Raw genomic sequence first — 23,297 nt, 5'->3', positions numbered from 1 at the left:
CTAAAAAAAATACAAAAATAATTTTTTAAACTGGTGTATGATTTTAGAAATGCTGAACTTCTCAGAAATACATGCAAAATGTATAACAAATTTATCACAACATAATTTATGACCAGTGGAAAATCTGTTGAGAAACTGATATTATTCTTCAAAAGAGAGAGAGTGAAAGAAAGAAAAATATAATATCACAATAATTTATGTGTGAAGCAAGATATACCCAGTTTGTCATTGAGATAAATATCTCAGTCTCTGGCTATCTAATTAGCTAAATTTATCAATTATCTGTAATATCATATGGGATGAATCATACTTTTATCATCATTTGTATTCTAGACTTCGTGTTGTTTATAAATTCAATAAGACTTAGCCTCAGAACAATGTATTAGCAATTTGTAAATTTGAGCAAGTTGAGGGTGGGTGTGGCAAGAGGTTCTTGCATTTTCATTGGTTGCTCTGAAGTTCCATATGATTGAAGCATAGAAAATAAAGATTTAGAAGATTAATGACATTTTACATAACATTTCATAGTTTAAGGGGGAAGTTCAAAAGAGGAAATAACTGAAGAACAAATATTCAAATTCTCACACTAGGGTAAATTAAAGTTGTTTTTAAATATTTTTCTTATATTATTAAGAACTTAAAATTTATATAATATTAAAAGCTGCATTATCATCTATGGTTTCTTGTCATGTTTGTTCATACATCAAGGTAGTTAAGTGGTTTAATTATATTCTGAATGTAAGTTACTGAAACATCATGACACGTCAGTTTGACCAGCCCGTGTGCTAAGAGTTCATACATCTCAAGTGTCTTGTTCGGATCATGAAAGGTGTCAACCAATTTACTTATATAGTTTTATTTAGACTGTACTCTGCCCTTAAATACAAAATGATTAGTAAAGCATACTGCAAGTGATTCCAGTGCCAGCAGTAAGACAAAACACTGAGACACAACCCATCTCAGTAACAACAAAACTAGAAACCATCAAGAAGTTTGACGAAAGCCAGACTTATGTTCTCATCATCAGCTACAGCAACTATCGAGAAAGAAAAAATTCTCTCTTAAGTTACTAAATCGGTATTGCCCTATGATAATGGATAGCAAAGACTGACTTGACAGATTAAAAAAAAGAGCATCATTTACACAGCCTAAAGGCGGCAAGTGCTAAAAGGGAAGCAACATCAATGTGCCAACCAGTTTAAAATATATTATTGAACAAAGAGGATATATGACCCATCAAGTTTTCAACATTTGAGAGACTGATCTATATTGGAAGAAGATGCCAGACAGAACAGGTTTAAACAACAAAAACAATTTTTGACAACTGGTTTACAACTTTGTCTGCCCTACAGTAGAGAGATATTTTTCTATGGAAAATGTTTCCCATAAAGCACTAGTGGTTGATGACAACTCACCAAATCACCCTAACAACCTAATTTACACATCAACAAACATTTCTGTGGAGTTTCTTACTCCAAACACCACTTCTTTGAACCAACAAATAAATCAATACGTCATAGCCTCTATTAAAGCATATCACTTGTGACAAATCTTCAGATAAATGATCAGGGGCAGTGGACAGCAACAGAAACATCTACATTAGAGGTTTCTGGAAACCATTCAACATCAAGAATGTAAAGAGGTTACTACCTCAAATATGAATGCAGTTTGGAAAAAAAAACTGGCTAAAATATGTGTACACTTTTCATCCTCTTGTTAAAATAAATCACATCATTAGCACATCAGTTTGGATTTTAATGGAATTGATGAGCAACTCATCAATGACTTACTGAAATCATACTACAAACAACTGACCAATAAAGCGCTGATAAAACTCTCACCAAAATTTGGCTGCTCATGAAAAGAAAGATGACTAAAAACCAGAACCACAATTGTTTTTAAAAGAAATGATGTTTCCCCTATTACAAGGCGATAATTATAATTATTATTTTGCATGTGAAATTGGAATATTTACTGATGCATACAAGTATTTTTAATCTTGAGATCAAAATTACTATGCATGTTGGATAGTCAACATGCATGAAGAAAGTAGGCACAAGAAAAGCATTACTTAAAAACGTCTTAAAACTAAATAACAAAAAAATTTCAGAGTCTGAAGAAGAGATTATTATTTATTCCTCTTCAGCTTTAACATGTAAATCTATATAATACTTACCCCAGAGTGACATAAAATCAAGAAATACAGCAGCACCATTGTCGAAAAGATGAGTTATTCTTTCAAAATTGCACGTATGGCTTAATCTTCCATATCTACATACTTCTACGTCACACCAAGGACATAAAATGGTGTCCTTGTAGTCTTCATAAATTCCCTCACTGTAAAAACAAATGCATTTTAGTTTTAAATCTATAGAAAAAACACAGTACAGCTGGACATCCAAATCAACCATAATATACAACTATCAATTTCAATGATAATGCCACATAAAATAACTGATTAACTTAAATTAATGGTTCAAAACATATCAACCAATAAAAATTAATGGTTCCAATTATTATTCTTTGCAATTAATCCAGCAACAAATGGCTTGTGTGAAAATAATTAATTAGCTAACCATTGATTAATTAGTCTTGTGATTAATCACTTACCACATTCCATCAATCATGTAGCTCTAAGTAACTGATTTATCTGAGGTATAATTTAGAAAATGATCAAACATGAGTTTTAAAAATAATAAACTGTTTGATTACTCTTTTATCTTTTTTTTCCCCCTTATTCATACCTGTGAGTAAGGCCCAAGAAGGTAAGGCACCCATACAGTAAACACAACACTCCTACTAATGAAGCTTAAATCAGCATGCAGGTGTAAAACCCAAGCCAAGTAAAGTACAGGCTTAACTCCAAAATATTCCCTGAAAAAATTGAAAGGAATAAACACTGAAGTGAGTCTTATCAAACAAATTATAGTGGGTACGATAACTAATGAGAAACTCCAAAAAATCCATCCTTAAGAATTTTTTTTATATATATAAAGATTTGTCTCAATTTTAAACTCTGACTAGTATGACTAATAATTGTAAATTACTAGTAAATGACTAGTAATTTCATGCTAAAATTAATAAAATGTATATATCTTCAATATTACAGTTTCCTAACTTCATTTGCAGAGCTTCTAGAATCTTCCTATTGAATATCAAGTCATTTTTGGTAAAACTTTATATGTTATGCATTATTTTCTCTACCCTTACACTATATGAGCTTAGGCCATTTGTTTAACCTTGTAACCACACCAAAAAAAATATAAAAAAAAATGAAATGACATTTTCATTTCTAAAATCCCTGCAGATTACAATAGAAGCTTATCATTATTTATCCTGACTATTGCCAGGCTTGCATCAGTTAAATATGATAACTTCCTATATACTAAACCTATGTAACAAGCTAGGAATCACCTTGTATACACTTAGTTCAAATTACAGCATAAAATTATGTAATACACACAATCTTCATACATATATACAAATAAATTAATCTATTTCTTCATTTTTATTTTCTCGTGTTACCTAATAAGTATTTTTTTTACCTTTATAACAAACAAAATATGTACACAAAAATAACAAAAATCTAGTACTTAATTGTGAATGCTGTAATTTCTTTTGTTGTCAAAGACTTAAAGTGTTGAGAAATGCTGACCCAAATTTTCACTGGGCTGTTTATTGTTTTTCCCAAATTATTTATTAATTTCAAATATATACTTTAGAGCACAAACAATAATAAACACAAAGCATACAATGTCCTATAATTATTACAATTTAACTGGTTTTCTAACCAAACATTGTGCATTAAAACAATTTCCTTAGCTGGTTAAACTAAACTTAGTTATAGCAGATTTGAATCTACGTTCCGATAAACTTAAAAGCCATCCTGTGTACGAGATGGCATAAAACATAAGATTAAATATTGGTTATCAATAATGTAATAGCAAATACCAAAGACAGAGAGAGAGAGAATTATTGACATTTTTGAAAGACTGCATGTAAGAGAACAGAGCTTTATGGGATGGCTTGGTAACTGTAACATTATGTTATGTATTAGGAAAATCTGCATGTCTGAAAGTTGTATTCAATCTCAGTCAATCAAATACAAGTGAAAAGACGATCTAAGATGAGCAATTTGGAACAAACAAGTGCCATCACGTGATACAGAAATGTGAACACTAAGACGTTACAAATTAAAATATTTTACTTTCGAAATTCAGAAATTAAAACTATATTACACAATAGAAACATCTGATTAACTTTATACTTATACTATTAGATCTACATCTATTTTGATTATTACCACATCTTTATGGAATTTTATAGCTCAATGAAAATAATACATTAGCAACACGAGAGAATTATCTCCCACCTATCACGACTGACTCTCCTTATATATAATTATTGTATTTAGAATGATCTCTTTCAAAACACAACCAGTATAAATAAAACACCAACTGAGACTCTAAACATGGCATACAAATATAAGATGTTTTTTTTTGGTAATTTCAATCTTTTACCAAGCACTTTTACCAAGTGCTTTTTATATTAAATATCATATTAAATAAATAAATTCTGTCCAGGTAATTAATTATTAACACTCACTTGATGTCATCAAGAGGTTGTTCTTTATATATTGCTGAAAACAACGCCCAGTTGTTCATTAACCATTTCCGAGGAACTTTTTCATCTGAAGAATCACATTCACCCTAAAATACGTCAAAGTAAATTATCAACATAACTATTATTTTACTGATACAAGAAGTGAAATATCTCCAAGCATAATGACAACTGATAAAAATATGTTAAAGTGCACTTTACTGGAAAATAATATTAATAACAAACTACAGTGGAGCGCCGTTAAGCCGCGGTATTTGGGGGGTCAACCTGCTTAACTGCGGCTTAAACCTTTGTGACTGAAAAGCCGAAGTCGCCAACAGCTCCGCCGAGGAGCCTCATCCGGACCATTGCATGATCATTATAATATTAATGTAAAGACTATTCAGATACATTTGACAAGTGCCGTTTTAACACAAACGACCAATGCATTGCGATGGTTCGCTTTTCCCTGTAAAATTTCGTCTTCCCGTGTTACATGCGGGCCGCCATGTCAATATGATATGCTCACTATTAATTCAGAAACTGAAGTGATTTCTATTGGGTTTGTGGCCAATATTTATACAATTGCATAAAAATATTGGATTATCGAATTAAAAATAATACTTTAATTATTGATCACTTTTTTCACGGATTTACCGCGGATTAACTTTAATGTATGGAGAGGTGTGATTCGGTAAAAATGGCGGCATCCATAAAGCTGACATAGAGAGCGGATAAGGTAGATTAACGGTCGATTTCTATTGTAATATGTTTTATTTTATTTCCCAAATTAAAGCAAATCCTTTTTAAATATCCCCTTGAAGTTATAAAGACAAGGAGAGTGTGAGAAACTTTAAAAAGCCAGGTAGTAGATTTAATACATCAAATATTTTGGTACAAGACTTGCTACAGCGGCTTAAGCGATTTCGCTTAATGGCGCTCCACTGTACAGGAAAAACCCTATCACACAAATTCTTCAGGTTCATGACCTGAGCAATGCTTTTGACATGAAAAATTGTACTTTCTCAATACTTTATCAACATCAAGCACACTTGGAATAAAGAATCCAATAAGTTAACTGACCTCATGTAAAGGAATGGCAGCTTTATCATTGATAAGCTTGGTTATTCCTGAAAAAATAGGAGAAAAAAACAGTATAAATATATAAGGCATGAAATATTTAAATATGAAAATATTTAACAAAACAATGTAAAGAGTGATTGCAATGATTTTTATTCATCACTATATATCATATAATATCTTGGAACCACGTATCCTAAGTAACAAACCCAAACACGCACGTCAAGTACCTCAAAGTTGCCAGTGGCTAAGTTTTTTGTTTTTTTTTAGTAGTTTAGGAACCCTATAACTATGTTATTATTTACCAAATTTTCATTTTCTTACTTTGATGAAATAGGGTTTCATTATACTCTTCTGTTGAACCATTGATAACAGGATTCAAAATTAAAGCTTACAGAGAAATAAAAAAAACTTATTGGATTGCTAATCTAAATACTGTTCAACCTTTTGAACTTAATCTAGAACCTGGAATCGATGATCTTCGTTCACTGGTTTCATCTTTGTCGAAAACAATATTTTTATTCTTTGCTTATTTCTTCTTGTATCGCGAAAGCTGAATTTAGTAAAACATACTATTTGTTTAAGATAATTTTTCATATAAATTTTTATAAACTGATCAGTATATCTTTTTTAAACTGTCTCCAGGTGTTACCTTTACTTTACTTAAATGCTTAAGTAGAGTTTTAAATACACACATATTCAGCCATTTCTAAAGTAAAATATTCCTAACACCTTTTTGCATACATTCTCACCACTGGTTATATTATACTGGAAATGAGACATTTACACCAGAACATAGAGAAATAGACATTTCTTGGAAAACCAGATGACCTTTCTGATGTTACTAAACTACCTTTATTTGTGTATAACTCATTTGATTACACCACCATTTCCAATATGTAACTGAAGAAAGTCCACCTTCAAAAAGTGTTCAAATTATGGAGCTTATATTTAATTTCTATCAAGACATTTTGAACCTACATGTTTTTACAACATCTTGAATGACTTGTACAGTATATTGTCCAAATAAAGAAGCACACACACCTCCAATACTGGGTCTTAGAGCAGAATTAATTGACTTCTTTTCAAACTGTTTATTATCAATATGTATTGCATCACAACACATAACGTCATGTTTTTGCCTGTTACAATGCTAACTATATAGGACTGACCTAAACATTAGGGAAAGTTGCTTACGTTCTACATAAAATACAGAGTGGACCATAACTGAAATTATTTGATTTAACTGTGCATTGGTTTCCATTTCTGTGTGATTGTATCAGGAATAACCAGGGTTACAGGGATTTTATTCATTTCTATTAAGACATCTGGAACTTTCATGTTTTTCTAACACCATAATTATACTGTTCTCCTAATGTCTTTAGACAGTGGTTCTACAGTAAAACCATAAAATTAAAAGAAGAGTATGGGAAAATGCCAAGCTGAAACTTTGAAGAAAATAGAAAACCTAGCATTCAGAGAGGGAAAAACATATTTGTTCATTCTATTTCATATTTATCAGTTTCTCATTTCACTGCACATTGGTAATTTCATTACTGTTAGTATTAGGGTTGAAAAAATAGTAGATAAAATATAGTTTTATATAGCTTTGAAAATAAGTATTATTTTACTTTTAAGCATGGAAACTTTCACTCAGACCAATTCATTTAAGGCTTTGGAAATTCACAGATAGATTTTTATGGGAAATATTTTAATAGAAATATTGATTACTTGTGTACAATACAGCTATGGCTACTGAAAGCTTAACAAATTTCATAAATGAATGTGTCATAAATTTAGAATTATAGTAAAAATTAGTACTTACAGCTCCACATGAGCAGGTGTTTCCCTATTGGACTGACCCAATACACATAGGGTGTTAATATTATTTATCACTATTTATTTTTATATTTATGAATAATATTCAGCACTATTAAATTTTAGGACTAAAACTTAATTCAGTTGAAACTTACCAAATATTATCAAGTGTTAATAAGCAAAGTTAGCCAACTGATCAATCAGTACATTCTAGTAATTGTAGCTTCCTGTTTTCTGTGTATTAACTTATGAATATTACATTCTTCTAGTCAGTTTGCTATACAAAATCAGATTCATTAACTGTTCACATCATCTGTGTACTTCTAGTACTTACAGTCTTATGTCAAACTACATTAAAAAATACAAGTCTCTAAATTTAAATTGTAAAGCTTAATATGACGGAAAAGATCAGGTGAACGTTCCATCTTGGGATTTTATATATACACTAGAAAATAAATCAACAGCTGGTCAGTGTGAGGTCAAAACTAAATATAATGATAACAAGTATGAATCATGCCCAAAGGGTATTTTAAGATGCAGATATTTAAATATCAGCCCTAAAAATACACACTAACTTTTAATTAACAGATTTCTTAACATTATTTCCACTAAATATTTGAGGGCTATCTGTGCAAGATGTCCCTAATTTAGACTAGAGGGAAGGCAGCTAGTCATCACTGCCCACTATTAACTCTTGAGCTACTCTTTTACTAATGGATAGACTGTTATACTATAATGCCCCCCACAGTTGAAAGGCAAGCATGTTTGGTGTGACAGGAATTTAAATCTGCAACCCTGTGATTCAAGTGCCCTGTCCATCTGACCATGCTGGATTATATAATTTAAGGATATATAAGTGAATGAAAAAAGTAAGCTACCCAAATTTCAGATTTGTGATTACGTTTAGCTCGTGTTTCTATCTTAAATATAAATTTTAGTACCTTACTGTTCATGTTAGGAAATCCTAACATGATATAGAAAAGTTACATCTTACAACCTTTGTTTTGTTACTTTTCAAAATTTAGAAGTTAAAACTGATTGGCCAAAAAATAAAAGTGAACTAAAAACTAAACTTATTGACATAGACTCTTCATAAAAGCGTTCAATTAATTTTTGTGTACATGGTAGGCAGTTGTGGCACGAGCACTTTGAATCACCTACAGCAAGAGTAAACATAATTTATGAAACTTAATTTGTACTCAAAACTGAAATTTGTATCACCACTTGTATATGATGGTACTTTGTGTAAAACTTTATTACAAGTAAACATAATGAACTACCTTTTAGAATAGTTGGAAGACTTACAGAAATTATTACAAAAGTCAATTAAAAAGTTTGCTTTGTTTGTAATCTTTTTTATACCTTTAGCACCTCTCAGAAAAAGCTAACTACACACATTTTAATTATTATAAACTCATCATAAAATGTTATCATTTTAAAATGCAAGGAAAACATATAAGCATGATACTTAAAAGAATTTCATATTTTATACAACTAATTGAAAACATTCAGTTTTCTCTTCCAGATTATCTAATGACTCACTTCATAATAAAGAAATTTATTTTCAAAAAGTATAAATTTTGCTTACGAGTTTTTTTCAGTAATTCTGATGTATAGTAAATTATGCAGAAAGGAAACTAAATACAACAAATCTCAAATAGCATTATTTCTACCAGGTTCCTTGACTAACTGGTAAATAAATCAATGTTGAACAGTTAACATATTCCCTTTTCTCTTATGGTTTGACTAACAGTTATATATTAGGTTGTATTTCAGAACGGCTGCTATGGGTATTAACGCTTTTATTATTATAAAACATTAACTTCTGATCTATTAAATTTTATTGAATGTTCAGCCAATTCCAACTACCACCAGTAAATCTGAAGAAACAAACGTTTATAACAAAAAGTTTATTGTCATTTGTAACTTTTAGAATATCACAAAGTGTTGTCAGCCAGTTTAAAGTTATATCACAAAATTTCTTTGACGTTAACGTGATCGAAAAGTTTCAAAGTGATATGTACGTAAGTGAAGCAAAATTTTTATATTTTAACCCTAAACCCTCACCCTATATGAGTACGTCATCAAAACAGTATATAAATATATTAGGATTCTAAAGTGTAAGATATTAAAATGATATCCCTTTAAAAGTTTATTTTTTTTTTTAGGTTTCAGTTACGGTTTGAACCGTACTTTTTGTGTTTCTTTCACGTTAATTGACGGTTTTCTAGAATTATTGATAGATTTGAGTGTGCGCATGCTCACTATTTCTGTGCGTTACATCATCAAAACAGTATATAAATATATTAGGATTCTAAAGTGTAAGATATTAAAAAGATATTCTTTTGAAAGTTTATTTTTTTTAGGTTTCAGTTACGGTTTGAATCGTAGTTTTTGTGTTTCTTTCACGGATTATTGACGGTTTCTAGAATTATTGATAGATTTGAGTGTGCGCATGCACATATATAAACAATATATAAGTATATTAGGATTCTAAAGTGTAAGATATTAAAATGATATTTCTCTAAATTAATGTAGAGAACTTGTTTTTTACTGTACATCTCAGTATAAACGAGTTGAGGTTTTATCAGAAACTCGGTTTTCCAGAATTATTGATATCTACGCATGCTCACGTGTGAGTTATGTGAGTTACGTCATCAAAAGACCGGAAGAAATGAAAAAGTAATTTGAAAGAGGGTCGAAATCCGATGAAACAAACGTTTATAACAAAAAGTTTATTACCATTTGTAACTTTTAGGATATTACAAAGTAGTGTCAGCCTGTTTAAAGTTATATCACAAAAATTATTTGACGTTAACGTGATCCAATAGTCTCAAAGTGATACGTACGTAAGTAAAGAAAAATTTTTATATTCTAACCGGTTGTTTCGTTGAAACCGAAACTGAAATCTAGCAGAAAACTCTAGAAACTGAAAAAGTACGGTTGAAACCGAAACACTAACATAAAAAAATGACCTTTTAAAGGGACCTATTTTTTATTGTTGGTTTCTCTTTTAGGTTTCAGTTACGGTTTGAAAGAATAACCAGTAATGAAGAAATTGGAAAGTAAAACCCTTTAAAAGTTTCTTTTTTAGGTTTCAGTTTCAGTTTGAACCGTAGTTTTTGGTTATTTCAAACCGAAACTGAAACTTAAAAGAAAAACCATTAATGAAGAAATTTGAAACAAAACCCTTTAGAAGATCATTTTAGGTTTCAGTTTCATCCGTAGTGTTTTGTTTCTTTCACGGTTTATTTACGGTTTTCCAGAATTATTGATATATTTGAATGTACGCATGCTCACTTCTCTGCAAAATTTATGTGCGTTACGTTATATTAGGATTCTAAAGTGTAAGATATTAAAATGGTATTTCTCAAAATTAATATAGCGAACTTGTTTTTTACTGTACATTTCTGGAATAAATTTGAGGTTTTATCAAAAACTAGGCTTATGGACGGTTTTCCAGAATTATTGATATTTACGCATGCTCACGTGTGAGTTATGCGAGTTACGTCATCAAAAGACCGCAAGATGTGAAAAAGATTTTTGAAAAAGGTTTGAAATCCGATGAAACAAACGTTTATAACAAAAAGTTTATTACCATTTGTAACTTTTATTATATCACAAAGTGTTGTCAGCCAGTTTAAAGTTATATCACAAAAACTCTTTGACGTTAACGTGATCCAAATATCTCGATGTGATACGTACGTAAGTAAAGCAAAATTTTATATTCTAACCCTAAACGATCCAGTCTAAGCCTCTTTTCTCTATATCACTGTTCAATGCAGAATCACCGTTATAGTTATTTTTTGAGGCAATTGTGGGCTATTTAAATCGTTTGTAAAAATGTATCTCAAGACAGTTGGTTTGGTTATTAAAACTATACAAGTGGAGAACAACGTTTTGATCTTAGATTATGTTTAGGTTAAGAAAGTTGAAAAAGATTTATTTTTGTGTTGAAAGTTTGAAGAAGATAACGTTTTGAACAATTTTAAGAGTAATACATTTATTGTACTTTGTCATAGGTTTATGCGTGAAATACAATCAATACAGTTGAGACGAACAAAACACACTAAATCTGTTATCACTAAGTTTAGTTTAACCAGCTAAGGAAATTGTTTTAATGCACAATGTTTGGTTAGAAAACCAGTTAAATTGTAATAATTATAGGACATTATATGCTTTGTGTTTATTATTGTTTGTGCTCTAAAGTATAAATTTAAAATTAATAAATAATTTGGGAAAAAAATAAACAGCCCAGTGAAAATTTGGGTTAGCATTTCTCAACACTTTAAGTCTTTGACAACAAAAGAAATTACAGCATTCACAATTAAGTACTAGATTTTTGTTATTTTTGTGTACATATTTTGTTTGTTATAAAGGTAAAAAAAATACTTATTAGGTAACACGAGAAAATAAAAATGAAGAAATAGATTAATTTATTTGTATATATGTATGAAGATTGTGTGTATTACATAATTTTATGCTGTAATTTGAACTAAGTGTATACAAGGTGATTCCTAGCTTGTTACGCAAGAGATGGATAATCATTTATTAATTATGAATTTACATTTTCATTGAGGAAAAAAGTTAGAAGTTTGTGATAACTTTTATTGAGCAAAATTCTAATCATTTGTATGAATAATATTTCTTGTACAATAAATACTTTAGATTCTCCCAGTTCTTTAGTTTCAAGTAATCCACAGAAAAACTTGCAGGTGACGAAGAAGAGTTTAATGTAAGAACTACACTTTGTTGTCATTAAAAAAATGAGCTAATTAATGAAATAGTAGATAGTCTCTTGTTTTAGTTGAATGAAAAATGCATGAAAATATATTTGGTTTATTATGAGCAGTCCTACTGTGTTGTATATATTTAAGGTTGAAATGTATATACATGTTCTTGACTTGTAATGAGTATATTTAAAATACATATATGTTACTGAACATTTATGCCCAGTGTAAAAGAATGTGAGAGAAGTTATTTCAAACAATGAATAATTTTCACAGCTGCACTGTCTCCTATAAAATTTTTTGTTGTAGTATGAGGTCCATATTTATTTTTTAACAGGTATATTATTGTTACTCTGATCTGCTTTGCTGTTTACTTATAATTATTTTTAATACTATTCATTTGGTTGGTGTCTTTATCCTAGGTATATGCTAGTATAATAATAATTCAACTATATCTTGTTATATGTATGCTACTGAAGACAGCATTACTTGTTTAATTCTAAACTAGTGCGTGTACAATATTCTCTTGATATAAGACTGGTAACAATTTAAATCATCTCATTCTTATATTGTCTATATGGTCATTGTGATTTGGCTTTGATTATATCCTAATTCAAATTCTAGGTTGAATACATGATATGGATTGGATATGTAAAACAAACAAAGAAAAAATAATGTAGTGTAATGTGTGTGATACTTTGATCTGATCAGTGAATTGGATCTACTGATAACAGCAAATTTGTCCAGGAAGTATGTATTTAACAAGTTTTTAGTGTATATAAAATAAGGCAAGTGTGTACAATTAACAAAATCTTTATTAAAATGAAACAGAAATAAGGGATGATGTGCAGACTGTAACAGTTGATGTTTATGCTAAACTGTGCTTAGTTTTACAGGTTTCACTCTCAGGATTGATAACTGAAAGCATTTAGACTGAAACTGTATTAGTCATAACGTATTTTACTAATTATCTTTCCCCAGAAAATATAACCATGTTTTGTCAATAATTTAAGTAACTCTCTATATGCCAAAGAGAATAACAACTATTTTATACTTTTGACCTCGCTTTGTTCAGGGTTTTCAGACCATGACACAAACCTGGACAACATTTCTATATCATCTAGAACTTCAACAACAAGGAAGAACCAACAGTGTATAGCATTACCAGTTCATGGAATTGGAGAAGTTGGTATGTATATGTAATAAAATATTGGAAATGAATATTACTTGTTAGTAATGGAGGGTTAATAATCAAGTTAGCTGGCAACAGTTTAACATATTTAGCAAAGTTATGAAATGGATTGAAACTAAAGTGAAAACAAATTTTAATGTCATAAAACAAAGAGGAAAGAATATAATATTTTAAATTCAAAAAAAGGGAAATAATGAACGTATCAGAAGCATTAAGCTAAAAAGATCCTAAAGGGGAAACCATACTTTTACCTCACTATCAAATTTTACCCATTTAAAAATGTAAAAAATTTGGCATTTTGTCACATATTTTTCTTCTTTGTAACAATGTACACTTTTTAAACTTTTAAATTTATTTTGTTTAATCTTTTTTCGCACTCATTCCCCAGTGTCACAATGATATATCTCTGAAATTACATGCAGCTTGCTTTAAATTACAAATTATGTTACCCATGAGCTATTACAACCTGTTCTTGTGCCTTTAGAACCATTTTTTATATTATAATTTTACTTACTCTAATCTTAACTAACCTAACAAATACACCTATATTTACATGTCAATTACTTTTACACTTATGCCTAAATAACAAACATTAAAAAAAGAAATAAAGTACTCAACTAATCTCCTGATTTTTTTCTTGAACTTTTCTATTTCTTTTTGAGGGGTGGTGGATAAAATAGGGTTGATGAGTTGGTTTGTAGATGTTTTGAATTTCACACAAAGCTACTGAGGGCTATCTGTGCTAGCCATTCTTAATTTAGGACTGTTGGGCTACTGTTTTACCAACGAATAGTGGGATTGACCATGGCTGAAAGGGCGAGCATGTTTGAAATGACAGGGTTGCGAACCCACAACCCTCAGATTTACAGTCGCGACGCCTTTAACACGCATCGCCATGCTATAATTATAGTGTATATCAACTTCATTGATTTACTTCTACAGCTATTTATTGCTGTTTAGCCATAACTAACATTTAAAAAAAAAAAGGGGTTATCTATGCTTATACTTTTACAAAAGCTTCTCCTAATATCCCACAAAATCAAAGCACTAAGTGATGGAGATGACACAAAAGAAGCTGAGCTATAAATACATCAGTACCTTACAACGATTCTCTGCCTTACTGTCAGTATATTTGGGATTTTTGAAGAAACTGAGCAAATTCTGTCACAAGAAAATTTCCACAGCATGAAGATGAGTTTAGAGTAGGAATGGTAAAATGAAATACTGCAGAAATATCTAATAACAATCTATATCCATATACAAACTTCTAACATTATTTAATAATCAATATATTGTTGTCTACTATTGTATTTTCAATCTTATCTGGTGCTCCTTTGCATTAAGGTGCAAGAAATATTACATAGTTATACATTTCTTTAACTTGGAGAAAATTTTTCTTTATTTTTCTTGCATTTCAGCAAGAAATAAACAAAAAATAATTCAACTGAATTATCCCTTCACCAAAGCAGCAGTATTTATTTCTCGTGCAAAAAAATTTTGTTTTAAAATTTGGTTGTAACACTGAAGTTTTTCCAAATCACTAAAATCAAATTAAATTTGGGTGGAAATTAGGTAGGCTAGAAAAGGATGTTACAATTTCCAGTATACAGGGTACAGCCAAAATCTTGATTTAATAACATCAAAAATAAAATTCACTGCCAAAAGAACTTGTCTATTAATAGTAAGCAGCTGTGAAGATACAGAGTTTAGAAGGTTGGCTGAACTGTCCCTTGTCCATAAAATAGTAGAATTATTCATATTAACTTAAACACCTTATAGTGACTTACAAGCTTAAACAAGCCTTATTTGACAATATCTGTCCACAGAATGCAAGATATCCATGGAGAAGACACCTTTATAAAACTAAGAACCAGATATCATGTGTTGTGTGGAATTTTGTAAGGAGGAAGAAGATACAGAATTTACTCTCCATAAACCTGGATATTATAGCAGATTCAGCCACACTGGTGAGCAATTCAGATGTCACAAGAGGTTTAAATTACTATACTAAATTTTAAAAAAGGGTGTAATGAAAAGCTTGATTTATGTACACACCCACGAAATATCTTCCTTACAAAAAACTTTTGCAATTATCTGTATCTAACTTAGGTAATTATTATACATTACATATTTACTAAACAAATAATAAAAGGATATATATAGAACATGGTAAGACAAAATACCCATTACTACCACAGTCAAATCCTATAATATTAAGGATGTTGTCTTAAAGGTCTCTAAAAAACACAAACCTGAAAGTGAGCTTTCGTCTTTCCTCTTGCTAAGTCCATACCCTGAATGTCCTTCACAAAGTGTTTCATTCAATCTATAACAACACAAAAGTGTTTTTGTTAGTTATATATACCACTATTTTATATCTCTATTACACTGCAATCTCCCACACAGTCAACTATAAAGACACTTGAAAACCTGATTACATAGTTTCATAAACAATGAACACTGTCAGTTTACATACAGAAAGAAAATACTTTAGAAATATTACATAAAATTACAAGAAATGACAGTATATGTTTCACCCAATTAAAAAAAATTAAATCTAAGATTGTTATCATAGAAACATCTAAAAGTAAATAAATAATTTGTGTGTTTTAATGAACACAACAATATCAGTAAGTGTCTCAGATAGAATACTGATCCACATCTTTCTTGATATAAAAACATATTCTTCCCATTATTGACAGAAAATGAATTTAGCTCAGATCCCTATTCAACACAAATTTAAATTTCAGATTTGGAAAGTTGGAAAATAAAATCACATTGTGTTCATCTAGGGGTGTTATCCTTTCATCTTCATATATGGGATTTGCCTGGTCCATAACCATCTATACTTTCCAAATGTGTACCACTTTCTATATCTTGTCCTTCGTTTTTTCTTCTTCTTTCTGTCAACAGAAGTGGCAAACTTTTCACCACTGTTTTGTCTACCACTTCCTTCCTGTTCTATGGTGACTCACCGTCAGTCCTTTCCATGGGTTGTTTAGCTATGGACTATCAATCTTCACTCTAGCTGGTTATTGGATAGCTTGGTTTTCTACATTTTGCCTTCCCCACTTTATTCTTACCCTTTTCATGCCTCGTTGGGACCTGACAATGATTTTATATTCTCTGACACATGCTCTGTTTGAATTATTGGCTTCTAGACATATTTCCATCTCCTTACCTATGGTCTCCATTGTTCTGATTTTAATATCATTAGTGTTTTCACAGTCTTACATTGTACTTATACTTACTTTACCCAGACCTGGCTTCTTTTCTAAGACTTCTGTTACTTGGGATGGTGATTGTACTTTTCATCCCATTTCCTCCCTCCTGTTTCTTTCCTATATACTCATTTAGACTCATCTTCTGCATCTTGTCTTGGTGTTATTTGGCACGTACGTATTTTAAGGGCTCCTGCTATTTTTTTATTCTACCGTTGGACCCCTAATTGTCTAGATCTGTTGCCTGCTACTATTACAGTGTGGATAAGCCAACTCCCTTCAGTTTGGATATTATCTGTATGTTAGTACATGTGGATGATTCTCACATGTCTTTCATAAAACCTGCTTTATTTCCTGCTGAGTTTTAACTCTAATCTATTTTTTTCAATCTTCACACTGCCTTTGGGTAGGGTAAGTATATTTTCTTTTTCAGCACCCATTTCTCTTTCATTGATCCTGCCAGACAGCTGATGCTTGCCTCCTACGGTATATGAATTTTCCAAAATTTGCATATGGTTTAGGGTAATAATAATAATAAAAAAAAAAGTGGTCAATCCTTTTGCCCTGGCATTACCAGTCCTCACTGTCATGTTAGGGTCTTCTGCAAGGTTGCTTGGGGTATCCTTGGTATTATATTTATCTAAGTTGCCTAGTGCAGCATCTACCATTCCATGGACTTTCATGGAAAAGACCAGTGTCAGGAGGGTGTCTACCAAGTTCTTGCTCTTGCAGACTTTTAAAAGTAGTCTCATGTTACTGTCTCCAGTAAAAGACCTTTTTGGCAGGTATCTGATAAGGATCTTGATATATACTGAGGTCTTCCAAGTGTAAATTCTTCTCCCTTTGTTCAGATTCCTCGCTACTAGTTCACTTCATGTTAAATGTGATTTTAAAAATGGTGTTAATCAGAAAATTTGATAATATCAAGGCTTCTTATTGTCTAAAGTTGTTCATATTTGAAAATTGGGAATTCTATTAACTTATTGATTCTAATGATTTAGCTCTTGCAGATACTTAGGTTAGAATCGGTATCCTTACCTGATTATGCTGGATGCTGCCCAGACTTTAGAATGTTAAAACTATTAATATAAGATTTTATAAGTTGTAACCTGTTGCCATAGAAACATGAGTGTGCTAAAAGAGCGACGGTTACATGTCACTTTGGTTAGTAGTGAGTGATATTGAAGTAGCTTCATTTCCTCTAGTATATTAATTAAGAATTGGGGATGGCTATACATAACTTTGAAGTTTTTATACAGAATTATAGAACAATACAATCTTTATTATGAGGTTCACAGTGGCTCATCTTTCACATTTAAATTCTCTGGGAGAAGTTTTTGTAAGTTGTTTTGAACATGCATCCTGTTACTTTGTTAGAATTTAAATTTCTGCTTTAACATGACTCCTTAGTTTGAGAATATATCAAATCTAACTAATCCTTTCAACTTGCAACACTAATATAGATTATTATACATTTTTTAAATCAACATGAAAAATATGTAACATTATATTCTTCTTAAATTCTTTGTTAAGTTTTAATTTATTTTCAGTTAGGGTGACAATACATGCATATAGTTACATAGTATTCCTTTAACCATCTTAACAGGATGTTGTAAGTGTGTTGAAGATGGGCACATGTCACAAGATTGTCCTAATGTAGGTGGGGACGGGAGAAGTAAATCTGGTTGCTTCAAGTATGGTGAAAATGGACACGTCTCAAGAGACTGTAAAAATCCTGAGAGAAGTTGGACATGATGGTAAGTTTTATGTAAACTGTTTTGATGGTACAAGATACTACTATATTTTAGGATGTCTGTAAAGAAGTTGAAGGTTTACTTGTAAGAGTAATGCATGTTGAAAAAAACGATTAAAGAAAACCTGATACGGAACTTACTCTATCATCAGTATTTAACTTTCTAACAGGTTATGCAACAATTAGCTATAGAAAAACATGAAATGAAGTATACTTTTTCCACTAAGATGGCCCTCATTGTGGATTCCTGCATGTGGTGATGGGACCTCCCAGGGATGGTTTTGTTCTTTCAGTTTACCTCCTCTGGAATCTAAACATCCACCCACGTGTTTGCCACATGTGGCGACCCGTGAAAGGAAGAAGAGGATCCTTGTAGTTGAGGGGTCAAACCGTTACACACCACTTTGGCCTTGAATTCCTTGGGTCGGTCGGCTAGTCCACTTGGGCTCGGGTCAAGCATGTACCAGTGTTGGAAGTTCTCAATTATAAATACTTAAAGTTGTGAGAATATTGTGTTCATTGTTTTTAACCAAACTTCTACCTGTTTTTCCAGTAAATCTTATCTGTGTATTTAAGGCAGTACTCAAACTGCACTATTTATATTGACTTGCTTAGTTCTCTTCAGGCCCTGGAATTGGGAGAGTTCCGCGTGGCTACCTAAGTACCGTCGAACTCGTCGTAGCGTGTTCCACCGGGTATCTGTCCGAAGGGCACAAAGAAACTGCGGGCACTCGGCGGGAGCAGGTGATCGAAATACCGGCGATATCCTCTAGGGACGACGAATCGAAGGAACCGCCGCCAACCTTTTGGGCACTTTTCGCAACGGCTGAGCCTAGACGTACGTCCCGTTGGAGAAAGCTGCTGTTTGACCACGCACGCGCGAAACAGCCCGAGAAAATGGATTCCCCCGTCGGTAGGCGGCGGGCGCGGGTGTTTAAATTTCCCAATCGCTGGTACATGCTCTGAGACTCTGTTCGACTTGTACCGAGGCCAATGCGTGTACTCGGCGGGAGCAGGTGATCGAAATGCCGTCCACATCCTCTAGGGACGACGAATCGAAGGACCCGCCGCCAACCTTTCGGGCACTTTTTGCAACGGCTGCGTCTAGACGTCCGACCCGTTGGAGCAAGCTGCTGTTCGACCACGCACGCGCGATAGAGGCCGAGAAAATGGGTTCCCCCGTCGGTAGGCGGCGGGTGCGGGTGTTTAAATTTCCCGCTCGCTGGCACATGCTCTGAGACTCTGTTCGACTTGTACCGAGGCCAATGCGTGTACTCGGCGGGAGCAGGTGTTCGAAATGCCGACCGTATCCTCTAGGGACGACGAATCGAAGGTCCCGCCGCCAACCTTTCGGGCACTTTTCGCAACGGCTGCGTCTAGACGTCCGACCCGTTGGAGCAAGCGGCTGTTAGACCACGCACGCGCGAAACAGACCGAGAAAATCGGTTCCCCCGTCGGTAGGCGGCGGGCGCGGGTGTTTAAATTTCCCAATCGCTGGCACATGCTCTGAGACTCTGTTCGACTTGTACCGAGGCCAATGCGTGTACTCGGCGGGAGCAGGTGTTCGAAATGCCGACCGTATCCTCTAGGGACGACGAATCGAAGGTCCCGCCGCCAACCTTTCGGGCACTTTTCGCAACGGCTGCGTCTAGACGTCCGACCCGTTGGAGCAAGCGGCTGTTAGACCACGCACGCGCGAAACAGACCGAGAAAATCGGTTCCCCCGTCGGTAGGCGGCGGGCGCGGGTGTTTAAATTTCCCAATCCCTGGCACATGCTCTGAGACTCTGTTCGACTTGTACCGAGGCCAATGCGTGTACTCGGCGGGAGCAGGTGTTCGAAATGCCGACCGTATCCTCTAGGGACGACGAATCGAAGGACCCGCCGCCAACCTTTCGGGCACTTTTCGCAACGGCTGCGTCTAGACGTCCGACCCGTTGGAGCAAGCTGCTGTTGGACCACGCACGCGCGAAACAGACCGAGAAAATCGGTTCCCCCGTCGGTAGGCGGCGGGCGCGGGTGTTTAAATTTCCCAATCGCTGGCACATGCTCTGAGACTCTGTTCGACTTGTACCGAGGCCAATGCGTGTACTCGGCGGGAGCAGGTGTTCGAAATGCCGACCGTATCCTCTAGGGACGACGAATCGAAGGACCCGCCGCCAACCTTTCGGGCACTTTTCGCAACGGCTGCGTCTAGACGTCCGACCCGTTGGAGCAAGCTGCTGTTGGACCACGCACGCGCGAAACAGACCGAGAAAATCGGTTCCCCCGTCGGTAGGCGGCGGGCGCGGATGTTTAAATTTCCCAATCGCTGGCACATGCTCTGAGACTCTGTTCGACTTGTACCGAGGCCAATGCGTGTACTCGGCGGGAGCAGGTGATCGAAATGCCGTCCACATCCTCTAGGGACGACGAATCGAAGGACCCGCCGCCAACCTTTCGGGCACTTTTTGCAACGGCTGCGTCTAGACGTCCGACCCGTTGGAGCAAGCTGCTGTTCGACCACGCACGCGCGAAACAGACCGAGAAAATCGGTTCCCCCGTCGGTAGGCGGCGGGCGCGGGTGTTTAAATTTCCCAATCGCTGGCACATGCTCTGAGACTCTGTTCGACTTGTACCGAGGCCAATGCGTGTACTCGGCGGGAGCAGGTGTTCGAAATGCCGACCGTATCCTCTAGGGACGAAGAATCGAAGGTCCCGCCGCCAACCTTTCGGGCACTTTTCGCAACGGCTGCGTCTAGACGTCCGACCCGTTGGAGCAAGCTGCTGTTGGACCACGCACGCGCGAAACAGATCGAGAAAATCGGTTCCCCCGTCGGTAGGCGGCGGGCGCGGGTGTTTAAATTTCCCAATCGCTGGCACATGCTCTGAGACTCTGTTCGACTTGTACCGAGGCCAATGCGTGTACTCGGCGGGAGCAGGTGTTCGAAATGCCGACCGTATCCTCTAGGGACGACGAATCGAAGGTCCCGCCGCCAACCTTTCGTGCACTTTTCGCAACGGCTGCGCCTAGACGTACGACCCGTGTCATGGGTTTCATTTATAAAGCAAAACTGTGAAGAAACAGGACACGAACATTAAAATATAAGTATCGTTTGTATGGATAACACTGATCTGGAATTAGCACTTAAAGAAACCATCCACATTAAACAACTTTAATCTACACCGAATATCATGTAGTCTTCATTCAAATAGCACATTTTAAAATATTTACAGCATGTTTTATTGTCAGTAATTTACTTTCCGTGTATTTTAGTTTCACATTATCGTAATTTCAGCAATATATTTTATTTAGTTAGTTAGAAATTACGTCTTTCTATTTTGCTCTGTATACTGAAGATGGAATATGTAAAATATTGAAAACTTTACCTCTGTCCCCTTCTATTGTATCAAAGTATTTCTTCATCTTCAATACAATTATACAATTAATCGTCAAACATCATTTTCGTTCGATACAATGATTGCTAATATATTGATATGACCATATGTAAACGAACTGTTGTCTGTATGCTGTGACTCTGAAAATTAAAGTTAAAAAGGAAAATCTTGAAATGTGCTTCCTTTCAGAATGCAAACTTCGATACATCATTCCAAAGTTTCTCCATTTTAGTGAGCAAAACTTTGAAAAATTCATTATCTTATCATATTTGTCTGAAGAGAGTATCGGTTTGTTTGAATTTGGCTCTATACTGCACGAGGGCTATCTGCTATAGCCGTCGATAATTTAGCAGTGAAAGAAAAGAGGATAGGTACCAAGTGATCACCACTCACCAACCACTGTTTCACAGAGGAACTGTGGGATTGCTTGTAACAATGAACCGCCCAGTCACGTATCATAAAGGGTGAGCATGTTTCGTAGAACAAAAGTTGGGTCAAGAATTTCGAACAAAACATCAACAGAACATAATTTTACTGGAAAAGTTCAAAGTGTACTGTACTAACCATAGAATCGTGGAAACCAGAGTTGATTACACCGACGTACTAAACAAGTGGAACGAAGACAAATTGTTCAGTGTGAACATGTCCAAAATTTCAGGCTAAGTTGACTGACTTACAGCATTCAATTCTAGTTTCATCCTTGTGACCACATTGTTAACTAATATAATTATAACATAAATACTCAGTCTAAATTAGTCCTACCTAAAATTGTTATTTTAACTAAACTGACTAGTTGACCAAAATATTGCTTATTCTTGTAAACTCTACTGCATTATCATTGCCCTTTAATTGTGTGTCACCCAACATTAGAAAATGTTCCAGACATATAAATATAAATGTGGTAAACATTTTAGCATTGATTATACAACACCAGGTGATCCATCAGAGTCTATTAAGTTGTTCTTAGCAATGATGATACGACACCAGGTGATCCATCACAGTATAATAAGTTGCTCTTAGTAATGATACGACACCGCGTGGGTAAGGAGCCCCCAACGTTGCTAGTGCGAGAGGGTGTCGGTCTGCTTACCGACAATCGTGCTCGTTATCTCCGTGTCAAGAGATCGCCGCCAACGTTTTGCACAGAGACTAAAATCGACAAAGTCCGACACCGTTTGGGTACAGAGCCCCCCAACGCTGGTAGTGCGAGAGAGTGTCGGTCTGCCTGCCGACATTCGTGCTCGTTATGTCGGCGTCGAGAGATCGCCTGGGTACGGGGAGCCCGCCAACGTAATGCACAGAGACTAAAATCGACAATGTCCGACACCGTTTGGGTACGGAGCCCCAACGCTGGTAGTGCGAGAGAGTGTCGGTCCGCCTGCCGACATTCGTGCTCGTTATGTCGGCGTCGAGAGATCGCCTGGGTACGGGGAGCCCGCCAACGTAATGCACAGAGACTAAAATCGACAATGTCCGACACCGTTTGGGTACGGAGCCCCCCAACGCTGGTAGTGCGAGAGAGTGTCG

At 34.6% G+C, this 23,297-nt stretch overlaps 3 protein-coding genes across 3 annotated transcripts in view; 1 reads left to right on the top strand and 2 right to left on the bottom strand.

Annotated features, from left to right (window-relative positions):
* The window catches only part of LOC143249008 (anoctamin-9-like), a 218,988-nt gene extending 200,145 nt beyond the window's left edge, over positions 1–18,843 (top strand). Inside the window, exons 13-14 of the mRNA XM_076498194.1 lie at positions 18,247–18,397; positions 18,564–18,843. The gene's annotated coding sequence lies outside the window, so the exon portion shown is untranslated. The remainder of the gene's footprint in view (positions 1–18,246; positions 18,398–18,563) is intronic.
* The window catches only part of LOC143249013 (uncharacterized), an 84,033-nt gene that overhangs the window by 16,053 nt on the left and 44,683 nt on the right, over positions 1–23,297 (bottom strand). The gene's annotated exons all lie outside the window — the stretch shown is intronic.
* On the bottom strand, positions 2,177–6,574 carry LOC143249015 (anoctamin-2-like). The gene is made up of 4 exons (XM_076498214.1): positions 5,683–6,574; positions 4,606–4,709; positions 2,745–2,874; positions 2,177–2,337 (listed from the first exon to the last, which is right to left on the bottom strand). The coding sequence occupies exons 1-4, from the start codon at positions 5,770–5,772 to the stop codon at positions 2,335–2,337; spliced, it is 327 nt and encodes a 108-aa protein (XP_076354329.1). The 5' UTR covers positions 5,773–6,574; the 3' UTR covers positions 2,177–2,334.

The sequence above is a fragment of the Tachypleus tridentatus genome, chromosome 4 (genome assembly GCF_004210375.1).
Source record: "Tachypleus tridentatus isolate NWPU-2018 chromosome 4, ASM421037v1, whole genome shotgun sequence".
Classification (NCBI taxonomy): Eukaryota; Metazoa; Arthropoda; class Merostomata; order Xiphosura; family Limulidae; genus Tachypleus; species Tachypleus tridentatus.
The sequence above is the reverse complement of the archived record's forward strand: the minus strand, read 5'-3'. Positions and strand labels throughout refer to the sequence as shown.